Here is a 20,928-nt window from a genome sequence, read left to right as displayed (position 1 = left end):
AGCGAAGAGGGGGAGGGCTGGGGTCATTTAAAGTTGTCAGTGGCTGCTTAATAGTTAAACAGCACCTGGCCCACTGATTCCAATTCCTGGTGGCTTCAAGCTCCCTGCAGCACGGGCTTTGTCTATTTTAACGCTTTTTAAAATGCTATCCCTACCATCTGCTTAATAGTTTTAAAAACACTTCCCTTGATGAACAAGGGCTGGCTATCGCTCATGACAGACTCAGTCCTTTTAAGTTAGTTGAGGTTCCAAGTTGAATGATATGTTTCTACACGAAATGTAAAGCACGCCGATGGATGTCAGAGGCAACTTCCGTATGTGTGCCTAGGAGCGGGGTCTCACCTTGCAAAGGGAAAAGATCTCTACTAGGATCAGAGAACTCCGAGGAGACATTTGCCACACATTTAGAGACGGGGCAAAGCATAAATATAATAATAGATCTATACTAGCTAAAGCAACTGGATAAGATTGATGGCAATGTCTGACTTTAAAATTTTTTTCCATTTACTTGGGTTTTTGCTGCTGCTGTTGTTGTTGTTGTTGCTTTGCTTTTGTCCCTTCAAACTATTTGACCTTAGCTCTTTGGTATGGCAGTGTCCCGCTCACTCCATCCTGATGACAGTTTATGTTGCATGCTTTATTTCCTTTTCTGAGATAGTTTATGGTAGGGGATAAGGGATGAAAACGCAGTGGTCAGTGTCGGCCCTCACAGTGTGACTGTTGGAGCACATAGAGACCTTTAAAACCTCAGCCCAAGTATCATTGTATCAGATGAAGAACAGAGGACCATGATGGGACCAAACGACTTTGCCATCTGTTGGAATTGAGTTTTGTTAAGATAGGTCAAAGCTTCTCAGTGGAGCACATGGGGCGGGCTGAATGTGTTGCCTTGACAACTGTTTTTTTTTTTTTTTTTCCAATCCATATTAATCTTACGTTAGGATTGGTCCCACCTTGAGTGTACTATGTTTTCTATTATAGTATAAATATGTCACAGCTAGAAAGGAAAGCTGTTTCCATCACTTTTCAGGTAGGCACACATAGGGGCGCACATGGTGTGCGTGAGATCCCCACTCACTCACATGGCTTTAAGGAGAGCGTCGGCGTGAGTTTCCCCGAACCCAGAGGAAGGAACAGGAACGTGGTGGATGGTCTGCATTTTTCCCCCCACCTGCACCTTTTATTTCTGTGATTCGTGTTCATGGTAGAGGAAGCCACCTCACTGCTTGTCTCCATGTTTCTTTCTCTCCCCAGATGCAGACAGACATGCCGAACTTTCTGGAAGCCCACTGAAAAGCAAAAGCACTAGGAAGCCATTGTCATGTATCATTGGGTATTTAGGTGGGTATCTCGTGACACAGGAAGAGCTCAAGACACCTTTTACAGGTTGTAGGTGTCTCCATTACAAAAGCTGCATCCTTGGGCTGCGTTCAAGTCCTTCAAATGGGCGAAGTTGGGGACCTTTATAGTTTTATTTTGGCTTAGAAACCTTTTATTAGCAATGCACAGAGTTAAGTATATATGTTTACTTCTCTTAAAAGTTTGTTGAATTAAAATATGTCTTAATCAGTAATAGGCACAGGCTGAGAAAAAAGAAAGTCACATATGGTGGCTCCTGCCTATAATCCCAGCACTTGGGAGGCTGGGGCAGGAGGAATGCTGGAAATCCAAGAGCAGCTTAGCCACCTAGCATGACCCTGTCTGAAAACAAGAACAAAGACAAGCAAATTAACAGGGTGGGCCATTTTAAAATTATTCAATATGCAGGATGAACGTCTTTAACACTTTAATTTTTACTCAGATCCTTATACTATCTCTAATTTACCTTTCCCTTTGGCTAGAGGGTTGTTCTTAAAACTGAATTAAATTGATTTTCAGCTTACATTAAGAAAAAAAAAAAAAAGCAATAAGTCATAGTGACTCATGTCCATAATGTCAGCACTCAGAGGGGACAAGAAGAGCCATGAGCTCAAGGCCACCAAGGCCACACAGCAAGACCTGTCTTAAAAACCAAAAGCAGCCAAGGGTGGTGGCAGATCCCCACATCTTGGCATTCTCCAAGTAGAGGCAGGAGGATCAAAACGTCAAGGTCAGCCATGGCTGCATAGTTGAGTTGAGGACCCATTTGGGCTACACTAGGTCTTGCCTCAAAACAAAACCCAAAAGTAAACTCCCTTCAAAAACAAAAAACGAACAAACAACCCCTACCCCTGTAACAGTGAAGTGTATAGCTCTGGGGTAGAACACCTGCCTGGAATGCAGGATCCTGGGTTTGAGTGCCAAGTGCCTCTGAAACATGAACGCTGTAGCTCTGATGCGCAGCTGCTTTGAAAGGAAGTGTTTCTATTGCTTTCTAATATCTGCTATGCCATGTGACTCAGAAATCCACAGACAAATGGTTCCATTTACACGATGATATACAATTCCTAAGAATAGTGTTAAGAATTACTAAGCAATAACATTCTCCCAAAGTTTTTAAGATAAATTGAGTGGAAAATAATGAGTTCCCTCTTTGAAGTAAAAAGACCGTGTGTTTTGTGATTCCAGTATTTCTTTTTCATTTTCTCAGTAAAGGTGAAATACTCTTGAGTTGCATTGAACCTTATTTTGCTGCCAGGAAGACTTACGTGTTTGAAGTATTCAGACTTTGGGCATCTAATCTTTGAAAAATCAAAGTGTGGCCTTGAACTTGACTTGTTATCTGACTCAGAAGCCCGTATCTCTGTCTTTGATGTTCCCTTGGTTCTTGTTTTAGTTCTCAAAGGCGAAAGAGCTTGAAGTCTCAGCTACATAGTGAATCCCAGGCCCGCTTGGCCTACACAGGATCCTGCATAAATAAAACAAAATCACCATAGAATACATGCCTAGTCCCAGTACTTGGGAGGATCGGAGCTTCAAGGTCAGCCTCAGTTACATGAGATCCTGTCTCAAAAAAAAAGTTAAGGAAGAAAAGAAGGCTTGCTTTCACATCCTCCCACATCTCACGTGGTTATCAGTATGCCCTCAGTAAGGATACTGCCTTGAAGACTGCTGGCCCTAGTCTCTTCCAGGAACTCCTGGAAGCCCCCTCCCACCTGGCAAGGAAGGCACTTAGCACTGCAGAGTAGGCCCCTGTCGCCTGTACCTACCAGATAAGTCCCAGCTGTTCTGTCCTTAATATGAGCTGAGCCCCATCTCCGTGAGTGTGCTATTCCAGACACTGTGGAATATAGTTTTGAAAGACCAAATACAAAAAACCTTGCCCTTAAAACTTTTTTGTCAAGTGGGGAAAGCACACAGTAAAAGCAATCAAACAAAACGTTAGATGTGGTAAATTGCAGGTCTTAATGTGCACTGGGGGCACTTGGAGGAAGGACCTTATGTATAGTTGAGGGGTTTGAGGAATTGAACCCAGGCTGCTTGCATGACAGGCAAGTGCTGTACCACAGCCCTGTACCACAGCCCTGGGCAAGGTTATCTCCAGTGAGTGCTAGGCCTGCCTTCTTGGCAACAGTGGTAGTTGATCTTAGCCTTGAAAGTTTTGTAGGTTTTGAATGGATGAAAAACACGGAAATGAGGCCGGGCGTGGTGGCGCACGCCTTTAATCCCAGCACTCGGGAGGCAGAGGCACGCAGACCGCTGTGAGTTCGAGGCCAGCCTGGTCTACAAAGTGAGTCCAGCATAGCCAAGGCTACACAGAGACACCCTGTCTTGAAAAACCAAAAAAAAAAAAAAAAAAAAAAAAAAAGAAAGAAAAACACGGAAGTGTAATTTCCACACCTCACAAGGTTGAGAGAACCAGAGAGACAAAGGCTCAGTACATCTAAGGACTGAAAGGGTTAAGTCCCATTCGTTGTCTCACTCACGGTGGTTATAACGGAAAGTGAGGCTGCCATGTTGGCAGACATCATTAGTTTTGGACGATGCTGGCAAGCCATACCTAAATTTTAAGAAGGGAAAGATTTTGATCAGACCAAGTTGTAGAGTGACTGAAACAGTGTGGGTGGGTTTTTCTAAATTTCAGGAAACCTGGCTAGCTTGGTCTTCACATCAGGCAGGTGAGAAGACAGGCCGGTTTGAGCATAGTTGACAAGCTAGGTGACAACTCTGAGGGTCAGTGAATGGAAGAGGATTTGGAGCGAAGGTGTTCATACTAATTACCACCAAGGGCTTTATCCTACTTACCAGGATATTGCAATTTCCGCGTAACAACAAGTGGTGCCGGGTTGTTATGTGGGGCACAGTAAAGACTCATGTACCGTATACACAGTACAGTTTTGTGACATGGCCTTGGTCAAAGTGTGCCATCCACATTTTGCCTCCGGTTTCAAATTTCATCCGTTCTGGAAATGTTCTGCCTAAGAGTATTCAGCACTGGCGCTATACCTACTGACTGCACAGCCAGAGGAGGAGGCTGGTTTTTCCCAGCGCTCTCCCGCCAGATGTGCTGCGCGCTCCTTGTGGACAGAAGACAGAGGTGGGCTTTTCTGCGGCTGCCTCTGCAGATGATCTTTAGATTTCTAATGTGCTCAGGAGCCAGGTGCTTTATTCCCTTAGCAAATCTCAGGTTGCAAGTGACCTTCTGAAGTGGCTTCTGTGTGTTTGCCTTCACAACCTGAGGCTCGGTGCTCCAGCCAGCAACGGGGAGCCAGGTTCTTTGATAAGCAGAGCCATGGTAACAACACTTGAAGCTACCTCATTTATGCAAGGTCATGGCTGGCTCATAAGGAACCGACTTTCAGCTCATTAAGAAAGAAGATGTGTGCCTATTAGCTGGTGTTAAGAGTTCACACACATTACCAATACCATGTTCTGAGCTGATAAACCCTTTCCCCTCTCCCGTCAGAGATCCATCCTGCAAAGAAACCTAATGTAATTCGATCTCCACCAAGCCTGCACACCCCAACCACCAAGAGGATGCTCACAGCTCCGAATCACACATCTCTGAGCATTCTGGGAAAACGGAACTACAGTCATCACAATGGCCTGGATGGTATGTAACCTTGGAAGCCCTGCTCTGTCTGGCCAGGACCACTCTGTCATTGCCTGCTTGTGGGTGTCCTTGGCTAAAGTGCTGCCTCATGCCTGTAACCCCAGCATTCCAGAGGTGGAGGCAGGAGGACCAGGAGTTAGAGGTCAATTCTGACTACCAAAAGAGTTTGAGACTATCCCGGGCTCCATGAGCTCCTATACAAAAGAACAAACAAACAAACAAACAAAAAACCCAAAATAGATTCCACACCGTGAGTGATGTGACTGTGTGAACTGGTAAGGGGAATGGTGGGGAAAGGCTGCCGTGGGCCAGTGACACTGCTGAGCACAATCTCTCCACTGCTTGGGGGATTCCTCTCACACACATTTGTCAAGAGCATAGTTTGGAGGGGCCTCTCTGTAGCCCCTGCTCCTGCTGAGGGGTCGTCTTGCCCTCGTGCAGGCTCGCTGCTCAGTTTAAGTGTCCTTGCCTAGGAAGAGGTATTTTGTTGCATGTCAAGCCATCAGTGCTCTCCAGGGCTGCTTCTGTGGTTCACTTTGGACTTGGCATTTGTCTCTGACTGCTTTCCCCTTATCAGTTTTTTTTTTTTTTTTTAAATTGCCTGAGAGTGCTACGGATCATGAAAGGAATTGCCTGGGTGATATCCTAAATACAGAAATAATTTGCTTGAAATGGCAAACCGGAGAGATATCACCTCTTACCCATGGCATTTCTCTTAGGCTCGCCATGTAATGACTCTTCAGGTGAGATTGAATTATCTCAGCATTTGGGCCCTAAACACCTCAGCAATAAATCATCCCGGGCAGTGTGTATTGTTCATTTCGGTCATCCTGGAGTTCGAAGCTGTCATTATGCTTTAAGTGTTGGCATTTATTTATGAATAAAACTCTCCAGGCTTTTCATGCCTTATGAACTCACGTTCTTCGGTGACAGTAAATTACTTATAACAAGGCCCTAGAGCAAGGACAAGGAAAAGGCCTTCTAATAACAACTTCCCACGGCTCACTTCCTTTTCTGTGGCGTTTGATGGCCATAATCGCGCCCAAATGGATAAAATACTGAGGTGAAGAGTATAGTCTGCTTTTGTAAGGTATCAGCGTGGTAGAAATGCAGCTTCTAAGGATTTGGCCACATAGCAGGGTTACACAAACACTGTCCTAGTAGGAGAACATCGGCTCCTGGCCCCCCATACCCCTGATACAGAGGCAGAAGACCAAGGAAAGAGTATATCAAAATGTAGAAATGGGGTTTCATAGCCCCTTTGGCTCACAGCTGAGGGCCTTTGGGTTCAGAATTAAATAGAATATTGACTCTTTTTTGCCTAATCATGTCCTTCGCTTTTCTGGAATATACAGCGCTGCAGACACAAAGTAGGTTGTGATTTCTCCTCCTCCTTTTTGGGGTGGGCTGGTCTTAAAGTATTATGTAGTTGAAGACAATCTCGGGTCCCTGCTCCTCCGCCTCTCCCTCCCAGGAGCTGGGATTACAGGTATGTGCCCTGATGCCCACTTGATGTGGTGCCAGGGGATCGACCCAGGACTCCATCCCTGCTAATTCCATGTCTTAGTTATTTTCCACACTGCTATGTCAGAACTACCTAACAAGAAGCAACGTCAGGGGTTGGAGAGCTGGCTCAGTCACTGTGGGGCCTGCTGCACACATATAGGAGAACCTGCCTTGGATCCCAGCACCCACCTAAAAGCCATGCATTGCATCCTGTGTCTGTAGCTCTAGCAGAGGGATGGTGTGTGTGTGTGTGTATGTGTGTGTGTGTGTGTGTGTGTAGACCCCCAAAGCTAAATAACCAGTCAATATAGCTAAACCAATGTTTCAGGTTCAGCGAGAGACCCTGTCTCAAAATAAGCCAAGGTGGAGAGCAATAGGGAAGACTTCCACACACATGTGCACACACCCACTCGAACATACACACCCACCACACTCACATACATACCCACAAAACCATGTGCACATACCCACATGAACATATACACCCACCACACCCACACATACACACCCACAAAAACATGTGCACACACCCATGTGAATGCATATACCCACCACACCTGTACACCCACAAAAAATGTGTACTCACACTTGAACATCTACACCCACCATACCCACACCTATACACCCACAAAAACATGTGCACACACCCACTTGAACATACACACCACCACACCCACACATACACACCCACAAAAACATGTACACACACCTTTTTGAACATACACACCCACCACACCCACACATATACACCCACAAAAACGTGTGCACACACACATGAACATACACACCCACCACACCCATACATACACACCCACAAAAACGTGTGCACACCCACATGAACATACACACCCACCACACCCACACATACACACCCACAAAAACATGTGCACACACCCACTTGAACATACACACCCACCACACCCACACATACACACCCACAAAAACATGTGCACACACCCACAAAAACTTTTTTTTTTTAGAAGGGACTTAAGAGAGGGAGATTTTGTTTTAGTTCACAGCTCTAGGGAATATAGTCTATCATGGGAAGGCATAGTGACCGGTGAGTGGCAACTGGCACACTGCAGCAGCAGGCAGGAAACAGTCAATGGAAGATGGAGCCAGGTGATAAAATGCTGAGGTCCACCCCCAGTGACCTACTTCCTCCACCTCCTAAAGCTTCCACAGCCCCCCCTCCCCCCAGATAGGGCCACTGTGTGGGAACCGAGTGTCAAAACACATAACTTGGGGACATTTCACATTCACACCGCAGCACCAGGTGAGCTCTGTACCAATGAGCTACATCCCAGCCCTTGACCTCTCTTTATAGTGATGGATGTTGGACTAACTGCTTTAGAAAGGCTTGCTTCACCCCCTCGCTATGGCTGTTCTGGAGCTGGGTCCAGACGTGCAGTGCTCTCTGCTTTGGTCATCTTCTCGGCACCTGGTGCTCAGGGTCATGGGTCCCTGTCTCCTTGGAGATCCCCCTGTGGTATTCCCTCTCTAGAACAGCTTGTCCTGCTTCTCTCTGAGTGAATGCTGTGGCAAGGTCACTGCCTCTGAGCTCTCAAGAGGACATGTGGGCACAGCACACAAGTTGTTCCTGGTGCTGTGCCTGATGCTTGGGCTTCGGTTTCCAAAGACGCCCAGTTATTGGGAGCATTTTTTTTCTTCAGAACTCATTGATCTGCTGTCACAGCTTGGAAAGGAGGCTGGTGACAACATGCCTTGCAGTGTGCGAACCCAACCTGGTCTACATCTTCTTACTCAGTTCACACAACAAGAAGACCTTGGGGGCAGGGCTTGTCAGGGCACACGATTGTGTCTGCGTGCTTAACCCGGAGCCTGGTTCTTAGGTGCGCAGTATAAATTATAGAAAGTGTTGAGGAAAATGGGCCCAGAGGAGTGGATTGGAACTTCCCAGATTACCAGATATGCCTTACACACGTCTCCAGGTCAGGCACAACTAGTTTCACAATCAGTTTCTAGGAACTGCTATAGCAAGCAGAGTGTGTGCTGGTGCACACACAGCCCTAGCACTCGGGACTTAGGCTTTATAGATGCCTAGGTTACGTAGCCAGACTCTATCTTAAAGCAGAAGGGGCTGACGAGACAGCTCAGGATTTAAAACCATACTCTTGCAGGAGACCCAGCACCCTTGCCAGGTGGCTCACACCAGTCTTTAACTCCTGCCTCCTCTTCCGCCCTCCTCAGTCACTGCACTCAGTCAGTGCACAGCCCCTCGCACACATAATTAAAAATAAGATGAGACGTTTTAAATGTTTCTTTATAGTTTTGGTTGTGAGCCCAGCTTTTAATGGCTCAGTTATCTCTCCAGCTCTAAAATGCTTAAAAAAAAAAAAATATGAGTGCTATTTAGAAATATAGAAACTATATAAACTTTTAACAGATAACTCATTATAAGAAGTCAATAGGACAACAGTTGGAGAGCGGAACAGATCTACTGACGTGGTGGGATTCAGGAACTGGGCACAAATGTTCTGGGTTAAGAGGGCACAAGAAAGTGGAACACCAGGCAGTGGTGGCACACACCTTTAATCCCAGCATTCTGGAGGCAGAGGCAGGCCAATCTCTGCATTCCAGGCCAGCCTGGCTACAGAGCAAGTTCCAGAACAGCCAAGGCTACACTGAGGGGCTAGAACTAGAACACTCAGCTAGAACTCCTGGGTCTGACTGCCTGGAACAGGAAGGAGCCTTGTGGCTCTCTAGCACCCCCTTCTGGAAGAAGAGGGAGCTGGTGGCAAAAGTTTGGTTTTTTTGTTTTTGTTTTTGTTTTTATATAAAGAGACTTAGTGGCAAGAGTGAGGAAGCCATCAAATGGATGGGTGTGGAGCCTAGAGGCCAGACTGCTACAAAAACAGATTCCTCTCAAGTCCATTATTCTCTCCGGACACAAGTCCTGCCTAACCTCAGTGCACGATAGTGCTGGCCAATGTGGTAAGCTTCCATGGTGCAGTTAGTCGTATTAAATGCCATAGTAGTTACAGACTCCCGGGAGAGCCTTACCCTGTGTTCTCTCACTCATCTCCCATCCTTGCCTTTTAGCTTTTTTTCTTTTAGGCACAAAAGAGTTGTCTAGCTTATGATTCCTTGGGGTTCAGAGTCCACGTCCCTTGGTTCTGTGTTTCTGGGCCTGTGGTGAGGTCAGAACATCACAGCAACATTGTTCACCTTGGTGGCAGACCAAGGGTGCACTTGCAGTTGCTGATGGTGGGAACTGAAGATATTTGCAAGAAGAAAGGATTTTTCCAAACACTTAAAAGAATTTTTTTTTCTTTTTTTTTTTTTGGTTTTGTTTTGTTTTTCAAGACAGGGTTTCTCTGTGTAGCCCTGGCTGTCCTGGACTCACTTGTAGACCAGGCTGGCCTCGAACTCACAGAGATCCACCTGCCTCTGCCTCCCGAGTGCTGGGATTAGAGCATGTGCCACCATGCCTGGCCTAATTTTTTTTTCTTTTGAGACAAGATTTCACAAATCCCAGGATTCTCTCAACCCCCGTATGTAACAAAGAATCACCTAGAACTTGCGGTCATCCTGCCTAGAGCTCCTGAATGCAGGATTCAGGCAAGTGCCAACATGCCTAGTGTATACAGCACCCCAGGGCTAGGTGCAGGCTGGGGAGCTCTCTACCCGGCTGAACCACATTCTAGATTACCTCACCTCCAAAATAGACAGTTTCACACCGCCTCCCTGAAAGCCACTGCCTTTTACCTGGCCCTGGTGTATAGGCTAGGGGCAGAGAGCAAGCATATGACCTAAGCCAGTCGTGAGACCCTGGACCACACACAGACTGTACCCACCCGATGGAACTAACTCTGGTGGTAAAGATGGACTTATGTACCAGAAGCCTCAGAGCAAGGAGCAGGAAAGGCAGAGCCGATTAAACCTGCAGGTAGCATGTCAGTGCCATCCAGCGCTATGCCCTGTGCTGTCACCCCATTGGCCAGCATACATGGAAGGGCTCTGATGTCTCTTGTGTTGCTGGCCCATTCACCTAATGCCAGCTAATCAGAGGGAGCTCTTTGAGGGATGCTCTCTGTGTCTCAGAGCCTGAGAGGGCAGAAGCAGGATGGATGCATCTGTGCCATGGGCAGGGGAGACAGGAAGCCGAGTGTTTGCAGGAGCTGCACTTCATCTCAGACTTCTCCGATTGCTCCAGAGAGGCCTTGGGTGACTCCCTTGGCTCCTTTGCACCTGTTTTCTCTTCTTTAGATCTGTAAAGTGGAGATCACATTTGCCTTACAGAGCTGTTCTCACGATTCAATTTTTTAAAAAACTTTATGTGGTTGCATCATCCCAACAGTTTATGATGTAAATGTTAAACTTGCCTTTTAGTAGTGGGGAAAACCAACAGCCCAGAGAGGCTAAGTGACTCGCCCACTCACATTGCTAGCAGGTAGCTGCGGTGGGATTTGAACTTCCAACCTTGGGTTGTCCTCCAGATGAATAAGGACCCTGGGGTGTTTTGAGTGAGGCATGTACATGAGAGATGTTGGTGCTTCCTGGGTATAAGAGACATGTGTCTGTTTGCAAATGCCCAGGAGCACACAGTGGGTATTCAGGTATTGTTTTGTTCATTTGTCTCTCAGACTCTGAACTAACAGAAGCCTGTCATCTCCATTCTCTGTCTCCCCAAATCTTCTCCGTCCATATCTTGCCCACTGTAACATTCCTTTTCCAGTTTTCAGAAGGAAAGGGGAAAAAAGGAAAGAGAAAATGCAGAGAGCCACTTGAAAGTGAAAGGTGTTTAAATTAAACCAGGCACTCTCCCTGCTGCCTCTGACGCATAGTAGGTGTTCAGTAACTCAATCCAGGCCAGGGCTGAGGCACAAAGGAAGAAGTGCTTGCCCTGCCTGTACAGGGACCTGCTTCATTTCCAGGCCCCGGTTTGTAAAGGAGGTGGGGTGGGGTGGGGTGCAAAGTGCTGCGCAGAGTGATGTACATCGGTGCAGAGGCAGACAGATCTCTGAGTTCAAGGCCAGCCTCATCTACAGAGTGAGTTCTGGGACAGCCAGAGCTACACAGAGAAACTGTCTCTGAAAACCAAAAATGGGGTGGAAGGACACACTGGAAAAATAGCTCATAGTTAAGCGCACCGGCCGCTCTTCCAGAGGGCCCAGGTTTGATTTCCATATCCTTCAAGGCAGCTCAGAACCGTCTGTAACTCCAGCCTCAGGGAACCCAATGACCTCTTCTGGCCTCCAGGGACACCAGGCACATATGTGGTGCACTGACATACATGTAGACAAAACACCCATAAACAGAAAATAAGTATATAAATACATTTTTTAGAAGACACCTGTTCATAATCCCATCTTGGAGGAAGTCAATCCCTGGGGCTTTCCAGCCATTCAGCCTGACCTACTTAGTGAGTTCCAGGATACTATCTTAAAAAAAAAAAAAGTAAACACACCCAAGGTTGACCTCTGGTCTATATGTCTTACATGCAGACATGTGTACTTGAGCATGCATGCGAGCACGTGCGCGCACACACACACACAGATACACACACACACACACATTAGCTCTCCAGTGGGTAAGGCGATGCATACTTGTAATCCCAGCATTTGGGAGATGAAGGCAGGAGGATCAGGAATTCAAGCTGTCTTTTTGGAAAGTAGTAGTTTGAGGGCAGCCCCTCCCCCTCTCACTGAGTCCCCTCCCCCTCTCACTGAATCCCCACCCCTACTTTCTTGTCTTCTGTATTGTTGTGACCCTGTAAGTTTAATTAGCAGTGCCGGCAAGAGCGTGAATGCGGGATTGTTTACTGGACCTTGGCCCCATCTTGTGCAGGTAACCTCAGTTACTTGGAGTTCACGAGTGTAGCGGCCACGTCATACATATATTCATGGGGATTGACCTTGGGGCCCTGTACACACTACACAAGTGCCCGACCCCGAGCTACACGCCCAGCTATCTTTATTTCTTACCTGAAAGTGTGATTTTCCTAGTGTGACTCTGGGACCACACACAGTACTTTTTACTCACAAGCCCAGCTATTGAGGAAGCTAAGGCACATAGCTGTGGTTTTCCTGTGAATATTTGCACATCAAGAAGTGTGACATCCTTACAGAGAAATTGACTTTGATTAATTAATTCTAAGGATCAGTAAAGACAGGAATTGCGTTTCTAGAGAGGGCTTGCTTACTTGCAGGCTTGTATAATTAGAAACCTACAGCCGAGGGATGGAGCATCAAGATCTTCAGACAGCAGAGTATTTTTCACAGTGAAGACCAAATCTGAAAAATAAAATATCCAGAAAGAAAAGAGCAGATGGGCTGAATAAACCTCCGCTGACCTCCCCAGTAGACAGTTGCCTCCTGCCTGGGTCAGCTGCTTGAGTCTTGGTTGGCCCACTGACCTTTCATTACACTGCTATCGTTGTGTGCTGTGGCTCGGCCATTATCACATGGGGACCTGCAAGAAAAACCCTGCTTTGAGCTGATATTGATCACAGGCGCACAGCTGGAGGTGCCCTAAATCTAAGGTGGCATGGCTCCTGTCTCAAGGGCCCTGAATAAGATGGGAGTGTGTCATTAAAACCAAAGGAATAAGCCCCAAAGAAAAGTGGGGTGGAGCCAGGGCAGCTGGTCAGGATGAGTGATGAACAGTAAGGGCTCCCTTCTAAATCCTCTCTCTCCTGGCTCTTCCCCCTCCCCCATCCCACCCCACTCCCCCCCACCCCCACCACCCCCACCCCCGCATGCTGGGGCACTGTAGATTATTCTCTTCTGGTTTGAGGGATGGCAACTCTCTAGCTCTCCCACGGAGAGAGCTTCCACTGCCGATGGCCCTCCAAGGACAGTATTTTATGATCTGGGATGCAAAGAGTGTCCTTTCCATGAGTTGTTTCTGGAATCAGTGATTCAACAAGTCTGGCTGTTGACACCCCAGGTCTGGGAAATGGGTGGTTGTGAAAGCCAGTGTTTGAGTTCTGGGGCCACATCTGCTGTCTTCACAAATGCCAGTAAAAAATAGACTGCCAGGGACAGTGGATGGCACGCCCAGGCATGCTTGCGCCCCGGCTGCCTTCTGTCAGCAATCTTAAGTCATTTCCAAAGACCACAGTTTTCCTTGTGAATGTTCTAAAACATTATTTATGGGAGAAAGTAAAATTTCTTTAGATTCACCTCTGATCTTTTAGTCTCATGTGTAGTATCATGACTTGGCTAAATATATATTCCTAAACTCTGGATGTAAAATCATTACTTTGGGCTAGAGATATAGCTCAGTCGTTAGAGAGCCTACGGACCTTGGAGTTAACCCCTACCACCACACAGTCTGATTGTGGCGGCACACATGTGTAATCCCAGCACTGGAGGGGATAGAGGCAGAAGGATCAGAAGGTCATCCGTGACTATATAGCAGTTTAGAGGCCAGATTGGGCTGCTAGACCTGGGAATGCGGCACAGTGGCTGAGTCCTTACCTGGCGTGTGCATTATCAAAGATGGCGCACAAATGTCCCAGGAGCCCTTGCAATATCAACACTGAGACATTTTTGGTTTTTTGTTGTTTTGAGAGGGGGGTGGGTTTCTCTGTAGCTCTGGCTGTCCTAGAATTCATTATGTAGACCAGGTTGGCCTCAGACTCAGAGATCCACCTGCATTTGCCTCCCAAGTGCCATGGTTAAAAGTGTGCACCACTGAGCCTGGCTTATTTATTTTTATGTTTTCTGTGTAGGAGTGTTTTGCTTGCATGTATATATGTGCACCATGTGTGTACCTGGTGCCCAGGGAGGCCAGAAAAGGTGACAGATTCCCTTGGGCCTGGAGTTGGAGATGGTTGAATCATTGTGTAGGTGCAGGGAACTGAACCGGGGTCCTTTACAAGAGCAGTATTTACTAGCTCTTTCTCAGCCTCCCAGTATTGAATCTAATGACGCGGTAAGTAAAGACTAACCCCAGAAGCCGCCGTATAAAGGCTCTTCCTCGGAGATGTCCCAGACTCCAGCGAGGAAAGGGGGAAGATGCTCTGCCTTTGGCACCTCATTAAGATAGTGCAAGGGGGAAGGTTTATGTGGCTCACCGTTCCAGGCTGCAGTCCGCCATGCTGAGGAGGGCGGAAGCAACCGGCCACACCAGATCTAGAATCCGGAAGAAGACAGGGAATGCACACGTCTGCTCAGTCCCCTTTCTCCAACTGTACAGTCTAGGACTCCGGCCAGGGAGTGGTGCCACCAACAGTGGGCGGGTGGGTCTTCTCATCTCAGCTCAGCATAGCCATGACACTGGCTGACGTGTGCATGCCCAGGGTCCTCCTTGTCAGGACACTGTCTCAACTTAGCTTTCCAATCTGATTTGTCTGCTCTCCCGTTAGTTAGCGTGTCAGTTTTTGTTTGATGTATTTTTAAATTCTGTCGCTGCATGTGTACGTGTTTATGCATATATGATTCTTATGTCTTTTAATGTTTTTTTAATCACTGTGAAGTGACTCTCTTTATCACTGTTAATACTCCTTATCTAGTGCTCTACTTTTTTCTAATATCCGTTTCACCACATCACTTTTCTTTGTTTTTTCCATCTCTTTTTTAAAAAAATTGTCTTTAGGGCCAGAACGATGGCTCAGCAGGTAAAGGCGCAGCCACCAAGCCTGTGACCTGAGTTTGATCCCTGGGACCCTCATGATGAAAGGAGAGAAGCGACTCCTGCAAGTGCCCTCTGACCTGCACACGTGCACTGTGGTACGCACATGCTACACACACACACACACACACACACACACACACACACACACACTAACAAAATGTAATGGAAAATTTTATAAAAATATAAAAAAAAATATTTAAAAATAATAAAATGTAATGAAAATGGTCTTTAGGTGTTTGTTTTGTTTTTGCACTGTTAGACGTCAAACCCAGGACCTCGTGCACACCAGACAAACAAACGCTCCTACCACCGAACTATTCTAGCAGCCTATTCTCAGTTTGTTGTTCTTTTCAGTTCTCAGGGTTGAATCCAAGCCCTTCTGTGTGCTGAGCAAGTGTTCTTTTTCTTTTTCTTCTTCTCTTTCCCTCCCTTTTTGGGACAGTCTCACTGTGTGGCCTCTGACTCAGTTCTCCTGCTCAGTTTTCTGAACCCTGGCATTACAGGGCTGTGCTTTCTTTCTTTCTTTCTTTTTCTTTTTCTTTTTTCCAGTTTTTCGAGACAGGCTTTCTCTGTGCAGCCTTAGCTGTCCTGGACTCACTTTGTAGACCAGGCTGGCCTCGAACTCACAGAGATCCACCTGCCTCTGCCTCCTGAGTGCTGGGATTAAAGGCGTGGTGTACCACCACTACCCAGCAGGGCTGTGCTTTCAACGAGCCTTTTCTTATTAAATTTGAAGTGAAATGACACAAACCACATCTCTAAAACCAGCGTACATTATTCCATCACAGATTTGAAAATCCCTCAAAACAATATTCTATCCATTTAAAAATAAATAAATGATTTTAAAGGGAGGGTCTCTGTAGCCCTAACTGGCTTGGAACTCACAGAGGACCACCTGTCTCTGCCTCCTGATGCTGGGATTAAAAGTGTGTGCATCATGCTTGGCCACCTAGTCCTTTTATATTACTTTCTTTTTCTTTCTTTCTTTCTTTCTCTCTTTCTTTCTTTCTTTCTTTCTTTCTTTCTTTCTTTCTTTTTTAGACAGGGTCTCACTGTGTAGCCCTGGCTGGCCTGGACTTGCTATGTAGATCAGGCTGGCCTGAATTCACAGAGATCTGACTGCCTTTGCCTCTCGAGTGCTAGAATCAAGGTCATGTGCCACCACGCCTGGACGCTCCTTTTGAAGTTCTGAAACCCATCATGGGGCAGCCATGCCTGTAATCCCAGCGCTTGGAGTCTGAGACAGGAGGAGTGTGAGTTCAGGGCAAGCCTAGGCACATGTCAAGTTCAAAGCCAATGTGGGTTTTAGATATATAGTGAGACCCTGTCTTTGGAAGAAAACAAAACATGCCACATTGTCACCCATCACAGCTCCTTTTCTGTATAGCTTCTTTGATGTATTTACAGCTGCTAGCCTGATCCCATGTCTGCTCCTTCTAACACTAAGTCTCACATTTATTTCCTGCTGATGTTTTTCTTTTGATTGTTGGTTCCATCTTCCTGTCTCTCCTCTCTGACACTTAGAATACAACCCCCTGTGAAGGACCAGCTCCAGAGACCCTGGCTTTCATTGCCTCCGCCATGTCCTGAGTTTCGCTCTAGCAAGTAGTTAAATTGGGAAATCACTTTGATTCATATCTTTTCCTTTTCCCATTTGAGTGGCAGGGGGAGGAGGTGCATGTCTGTGTGTGTGTTGTTTGCCTGTGTGTGTGTATTGGGGGGGGGGGCGCTTACCAAGGCTGGTGCTGAGAATCATGGTCACTCTCTCACCGCACTGAGGCAGGGTCTTTCAGTCTGGCCCAGTGTGACTGGCCTTGCTAACCAGCTTGCTCTGGGGATCCTCATCCCCACTTCCCCGGCTGGGAATGCAGGCAGGCCACCATGTTCACCTGACATTTTACGTGCCTTGACCACTGTGATTCTGTGGAAGCTTACTTTAAAGCAGCGGTTCTCAACCTGTGGGTTGCAACGCCTTTGGGGGTCACATGCCCCTTTCACAGGGGTCTCTGAAGACCATCAGAAAACACAAATGTTTACATTATGATTCATAACAGCAGTGAAATTATAGTTATGAAGTCACAATGAAAAAAAGTTTTAAGATTGTGGCACGCTGGGGGGTGGGGTGGGGTGGGGAGCAGTCACCACAACCTGAGGAACTGTATTAAGGGGTGGCAGCCTTAGGAAAGTTAAGAACCACTGACTTAAAGATTTGAGGTCATCAGATTTGCTTAGCCTTGTGGGTTTTCAGTGGAAAAATCATGTTGACCCAGCCCCTGTAAATTGGTGCCTCCCCAGCCCAGGTGGCTACAGCCGTCCCTCACAGATCACTGGCCATCCCTGAAGATTCCAGTGCTCTTGGAGAGTGTGGGGGATGTGCTGGCAAGAACATCTGAAGTCTCTTTGGTTGCCACTGACTAGGTAGCCTTAGACTCACGCCTCTGATGACTCGTCCGAGTTAGACCACAGCTTTGTGCCTGAGCGGCGGTTTCCGCAGTGGCAGAAAGGGGCCTTCACTTAGTCTTGGCCCTATCTCCACTACCTCCAAATAGACAGTTGATTGGCTGGAGAGTTAGTCCAGTTGTAAATAGCCTAGCAATGCAGGAAGCAGAACTCCGCCCTTCCATGCCTCTCCACCTTAGTTTTCCTGGCTTTAAAAAGATGAGAGAGAGAGAGAGAGAGAGAGAGAGAGAGAGAGAGAGAGAGAGAGAGAGAGAGAGAGAGAGAGAACATCTTGCTGTTTAGGCTTTATGGAAACTTTTTTTTTCCCCCACTTCTCAGACAACATTGATAATGACTTGTTTTTTATGTTTGATCTCTAACATTTATGTTAGAGATGGTCTCCTGGTGACCTTTACTTAAGGAAAGTGAGAGCTTGCCTAGCACAGGTCAGGCCCTGGGCTCAGCCTGCAATACTGAAGAAAACAACAGCAACACACTGGGATGGTGAATGGTAGCTGGATGGCTCCAAAGGCTGGGACCTTGATACTGCACCCCAGTGTCTCCTGCCCCATTCCTGGTGTCAGTTTCTAAGCCCTTTGAGGATTCTTTGGACAAAATGGCCTCTCAGCTTCCCCGCCAACCTCACCTAGCTTTGAGGCATGCGTGCATGTGTTTGTGTGTGTGGGTGTGTGTGTATGTGTGTGTGTGTGTTCATGCACTCATGCATACATACATGTCAGGCCATATATATAAAGGTCAAGGGCAGCTCCCTCCACCATCTGGGTCCCAGGGGCTCGAACTCAGGTCATCAGACTTGCACACAAGTGCCTTTTACCTCCTGAGCCATCTCACTGGCCCGCGTCTAGCTTTCTTACATGCATAGTCTCACTCACCATCTGCTTTCCAGCCTCCAAGATTCGGATGGTGAATTCTCTGATTTTCGGAAGGGGAGGACATGAACTCAGAAGCCTGCAACTAGAAACTGTAAAAGAGATTGCTTTTGTGGCATCGGTTGATCAGAGGGCAGAGTCTCCAAGTCCACGGGCTTCAAGTACTTCTGAGTAGTCAAACCAGTAGGGAACATTTTGCAGAAAACAAAGTAAGTGCTTACGATTCAGAGTTAGCAACGACAAAAGTGGCCAGTGTAGGTGAGCACATTTGCGCATGCGCAAAAAGATAAACGGCTTGGGCTTAGAAGGAGAGCTGGGAATCAGACCTTTTCCTGGGGCCACGTGCTCCTGCTGCTGTGGCGCATAGCTGAAGTCCTGAGGGTACCCACTGTTCTTGCTTCCACAAAGTGTGGAGCTGGGGAAGGTCTGGGCAGGGAAGAGTGGAATGTCAGTCTTGCGAGGGCTGATGTGAGCACTAAGTCTCTGCAGGGATACAGAGAGGCTGCCCGTCTCAGGGCCTGTGTGGGGAAGTGTGCCTAAACGCCAGATCCAGAGCTACCAGCAGGGAAAGGTTGCTCTGAAACCCAAGTAGGTAAGTTTAGCAAACCTTCATCATGGTAGGGCAGAAACATGGCCTCTGTATAGTTGGTGTTCTATTTCTGTGAGGACAAGTGAATAACAGAGTCTGCACCTTCCCCACTGGGGTTGGGGAGCAGACTTCCGAGAGATACTAGCAGGCACACTTATAACTCGGACATTGAAGAAGGCGTTATATTCTTATTGGGCTGTAGAATATTCTACTCTTATTGGGCTGGATGGAGAATGGGAGGCTCACTGGAGTGGGGAAATGTGATCTGAGTTTAAATCTTGACTCTATGGTGTCCTCACTGTGGAACGTTAATTAAGTTCTCAATCTTTCTGATCTTCCAACGGTTCGGGCAGAGGTTAGATAAAGCAGTCATATGTAACACACAAGGGACCAGTCAAGCAGCTGTTGTTGATTGGTTCCTGAACTAGACAGGAGCCTCTAATACTTGCGAGGACCCCCCTGTTGGATACCAGGCTGTGCACGCACGCCTTCCCTGTTCTTATGAAGAGATGCTGTAGCTCAGGGCATCCTCTGTTCCTCAGGATGGATCGAGGCTGTAAAGGTGGTCCTCTTAGGGCTGCAATGGATTCTGGGAGAGAGTGCCTGAGCATTTTAGGCAGCCATGTCTGCTGTTCCATTGCTCGTTTCTATCACATGCCCAGATGTACAGAGTGGACAATCCGGGGGATGGAGAGGGGGGATGGGAACAGCTCTGACCCTGTGACACGGGGAGGTAATGCTCACTCTCCTACAGAGTATAGTCATAGCCAGTGATTACGTCATAGCATCATGATGGTTACAATGGCTGCAGACATTGTGGGCTGCCCCTCCCAGCTGGGCATGTTCCTTAGTCCTCCAAGTCAACAGGAAGTTCTGAGAGGACTGTGAGGTCTGTGGCTGAACACAGAACTACTGACCTGGGGTGCGAGCTCCTCGCCAGCAGTCATGCACCTGCATCTAATCCTGGCTTCAGTGCTTCGGTGTCACATGGACACTTTCTTGACATAGGTGAACTTTCCCTGTGTCCCATCCTAAACCACACTGTGAGCCTTCCTTTCCCTGACGGTCACCATGTTGGTGGGAGGCTTCCGCCATCCACTCTCAGCGTGCATCTACTGTCAGAAATCATTTAGCCTTGACCTTGTTTCTTCCCTTTTCCAGAACTTACCTGCTGTGTGTCAGACTGAGCTGTTCCCTAGTCCATCCTGTACTTCAAGACCTGCTACTATCCCCGCTGGTGGTCACAGTCATGCCTGGCAAGAAGGCAGCCCCTTCAGTGGGAGAGCTCCGTGTACACCCCCTTTGAGGCCCAGAGGGGCAAAGAAGGAACTCTATCTGAATGCACTATCCGAATCTGTGACTCCATGTGTGTGACCCAGCGGCACCTAGCCTTATTCCCAGAAACCTTGCTGTCCCGGAATGGACCTCTCTGAGAGCTAAGGCAAACAGGGAGCTACCAGCCTCCTCGCTTCCCAGTTCCCACTTCCCAGGAGCAGCTGTCTCAGCCATGGAGGCTGCCGAGACCCCAGAGCCCCACCACCCTGCATGTGTCCGGCCTACTGTTTCATGCTGTGAGATTATGTACTGGAGGGGACACAGCATCTTTCTCAGTGGACTCCCCATCAGAACGTGCCAGTGTTTCCATGGTTCATAGTATTTCCCTGCCGTTGCCGTTGTATCTCTTGGCTTCTCCTCAATAGGCTTCCTTCCTTTCCTTTCTGCATTCTGTACGGGTGTTTGCTCCCACCCTCAGTGGGGCCAGAGCACCTGAGGAGCAGAAGGTTCTTGACCTAGCCTGTGAGTGACTCTCAGCATCTGTTTAGTCACTGGAGAGCTCCCTAGAGAGCAGGTTGATCGTGCCAAGCGTGTGCATCACTGTGACAAGCTGTTGGCTTACTGCCCTCTTCCCTTATAGCTAAGCCAGCTGA

At 47.5% G+C, this 20,928-nt stretch overlaps 1 protein-coding gene across 4 annotated transcripts in view; it reads left to right on the top strand.

Annotated features, from left to right (window-relative positions):
• The window catches only part of Mta3 (metastasis associated 1 family member 3), a 114,640-nt gene extending 94,281 nt beyond the window's left edge, over positions 1–20,359 (top strand). For 2 of the 4 annotated variants that reach the window (XM_051161814.1, XM_051161762.1), the window contains exons 14-17: positions 1,255–1,341; positions 4,826–4,972; positions 18,429–18,620; positions 20,162–20,359. In XM_051161814.1, coding sequence (XP_051017771.1) covers positions 1,255–1,341; positions 4,826–4,972; positions 18,429–18,586 — 392 coding nt within the window. In that variant the 3' untranslated portion in view covers positions 18,587–18,620; positions 20,162–20,359. Of the gene's footprint in view, positions 1–1,254; positions 1,342–4,825; positions 4,973–15,043; positions 15,293–18,428; positions 18,621–20,161 lie in introns of those variants that run through there. The other 2 variants (XM_051161940.1, XM_051161877.1) reach the window with 2 other exon arrangements.
• The last annotated feature ends 569 nt before the right edge of the window (positions 20,360–20,928 follow it).

The sequence above is a fragment of the Acomys russatus genome, chromosome 1, assembly GCF_903995435.1.
Source record: "Acomys russatus chromosome 1, mAcoRus1.1, whole genome shotgun sequence".
NCBI classification, from domain to species: Eukaryota; Metazoa; Chordata; class Mammalia; order Rodentia; family Muridae; genus Acomys; species Acomys russatus.
The sequence above is the reverse complement of the archived record's forward strand: the minus strand, read 5'-3'. Positions and strand labels throughout refer to the sequence as shown.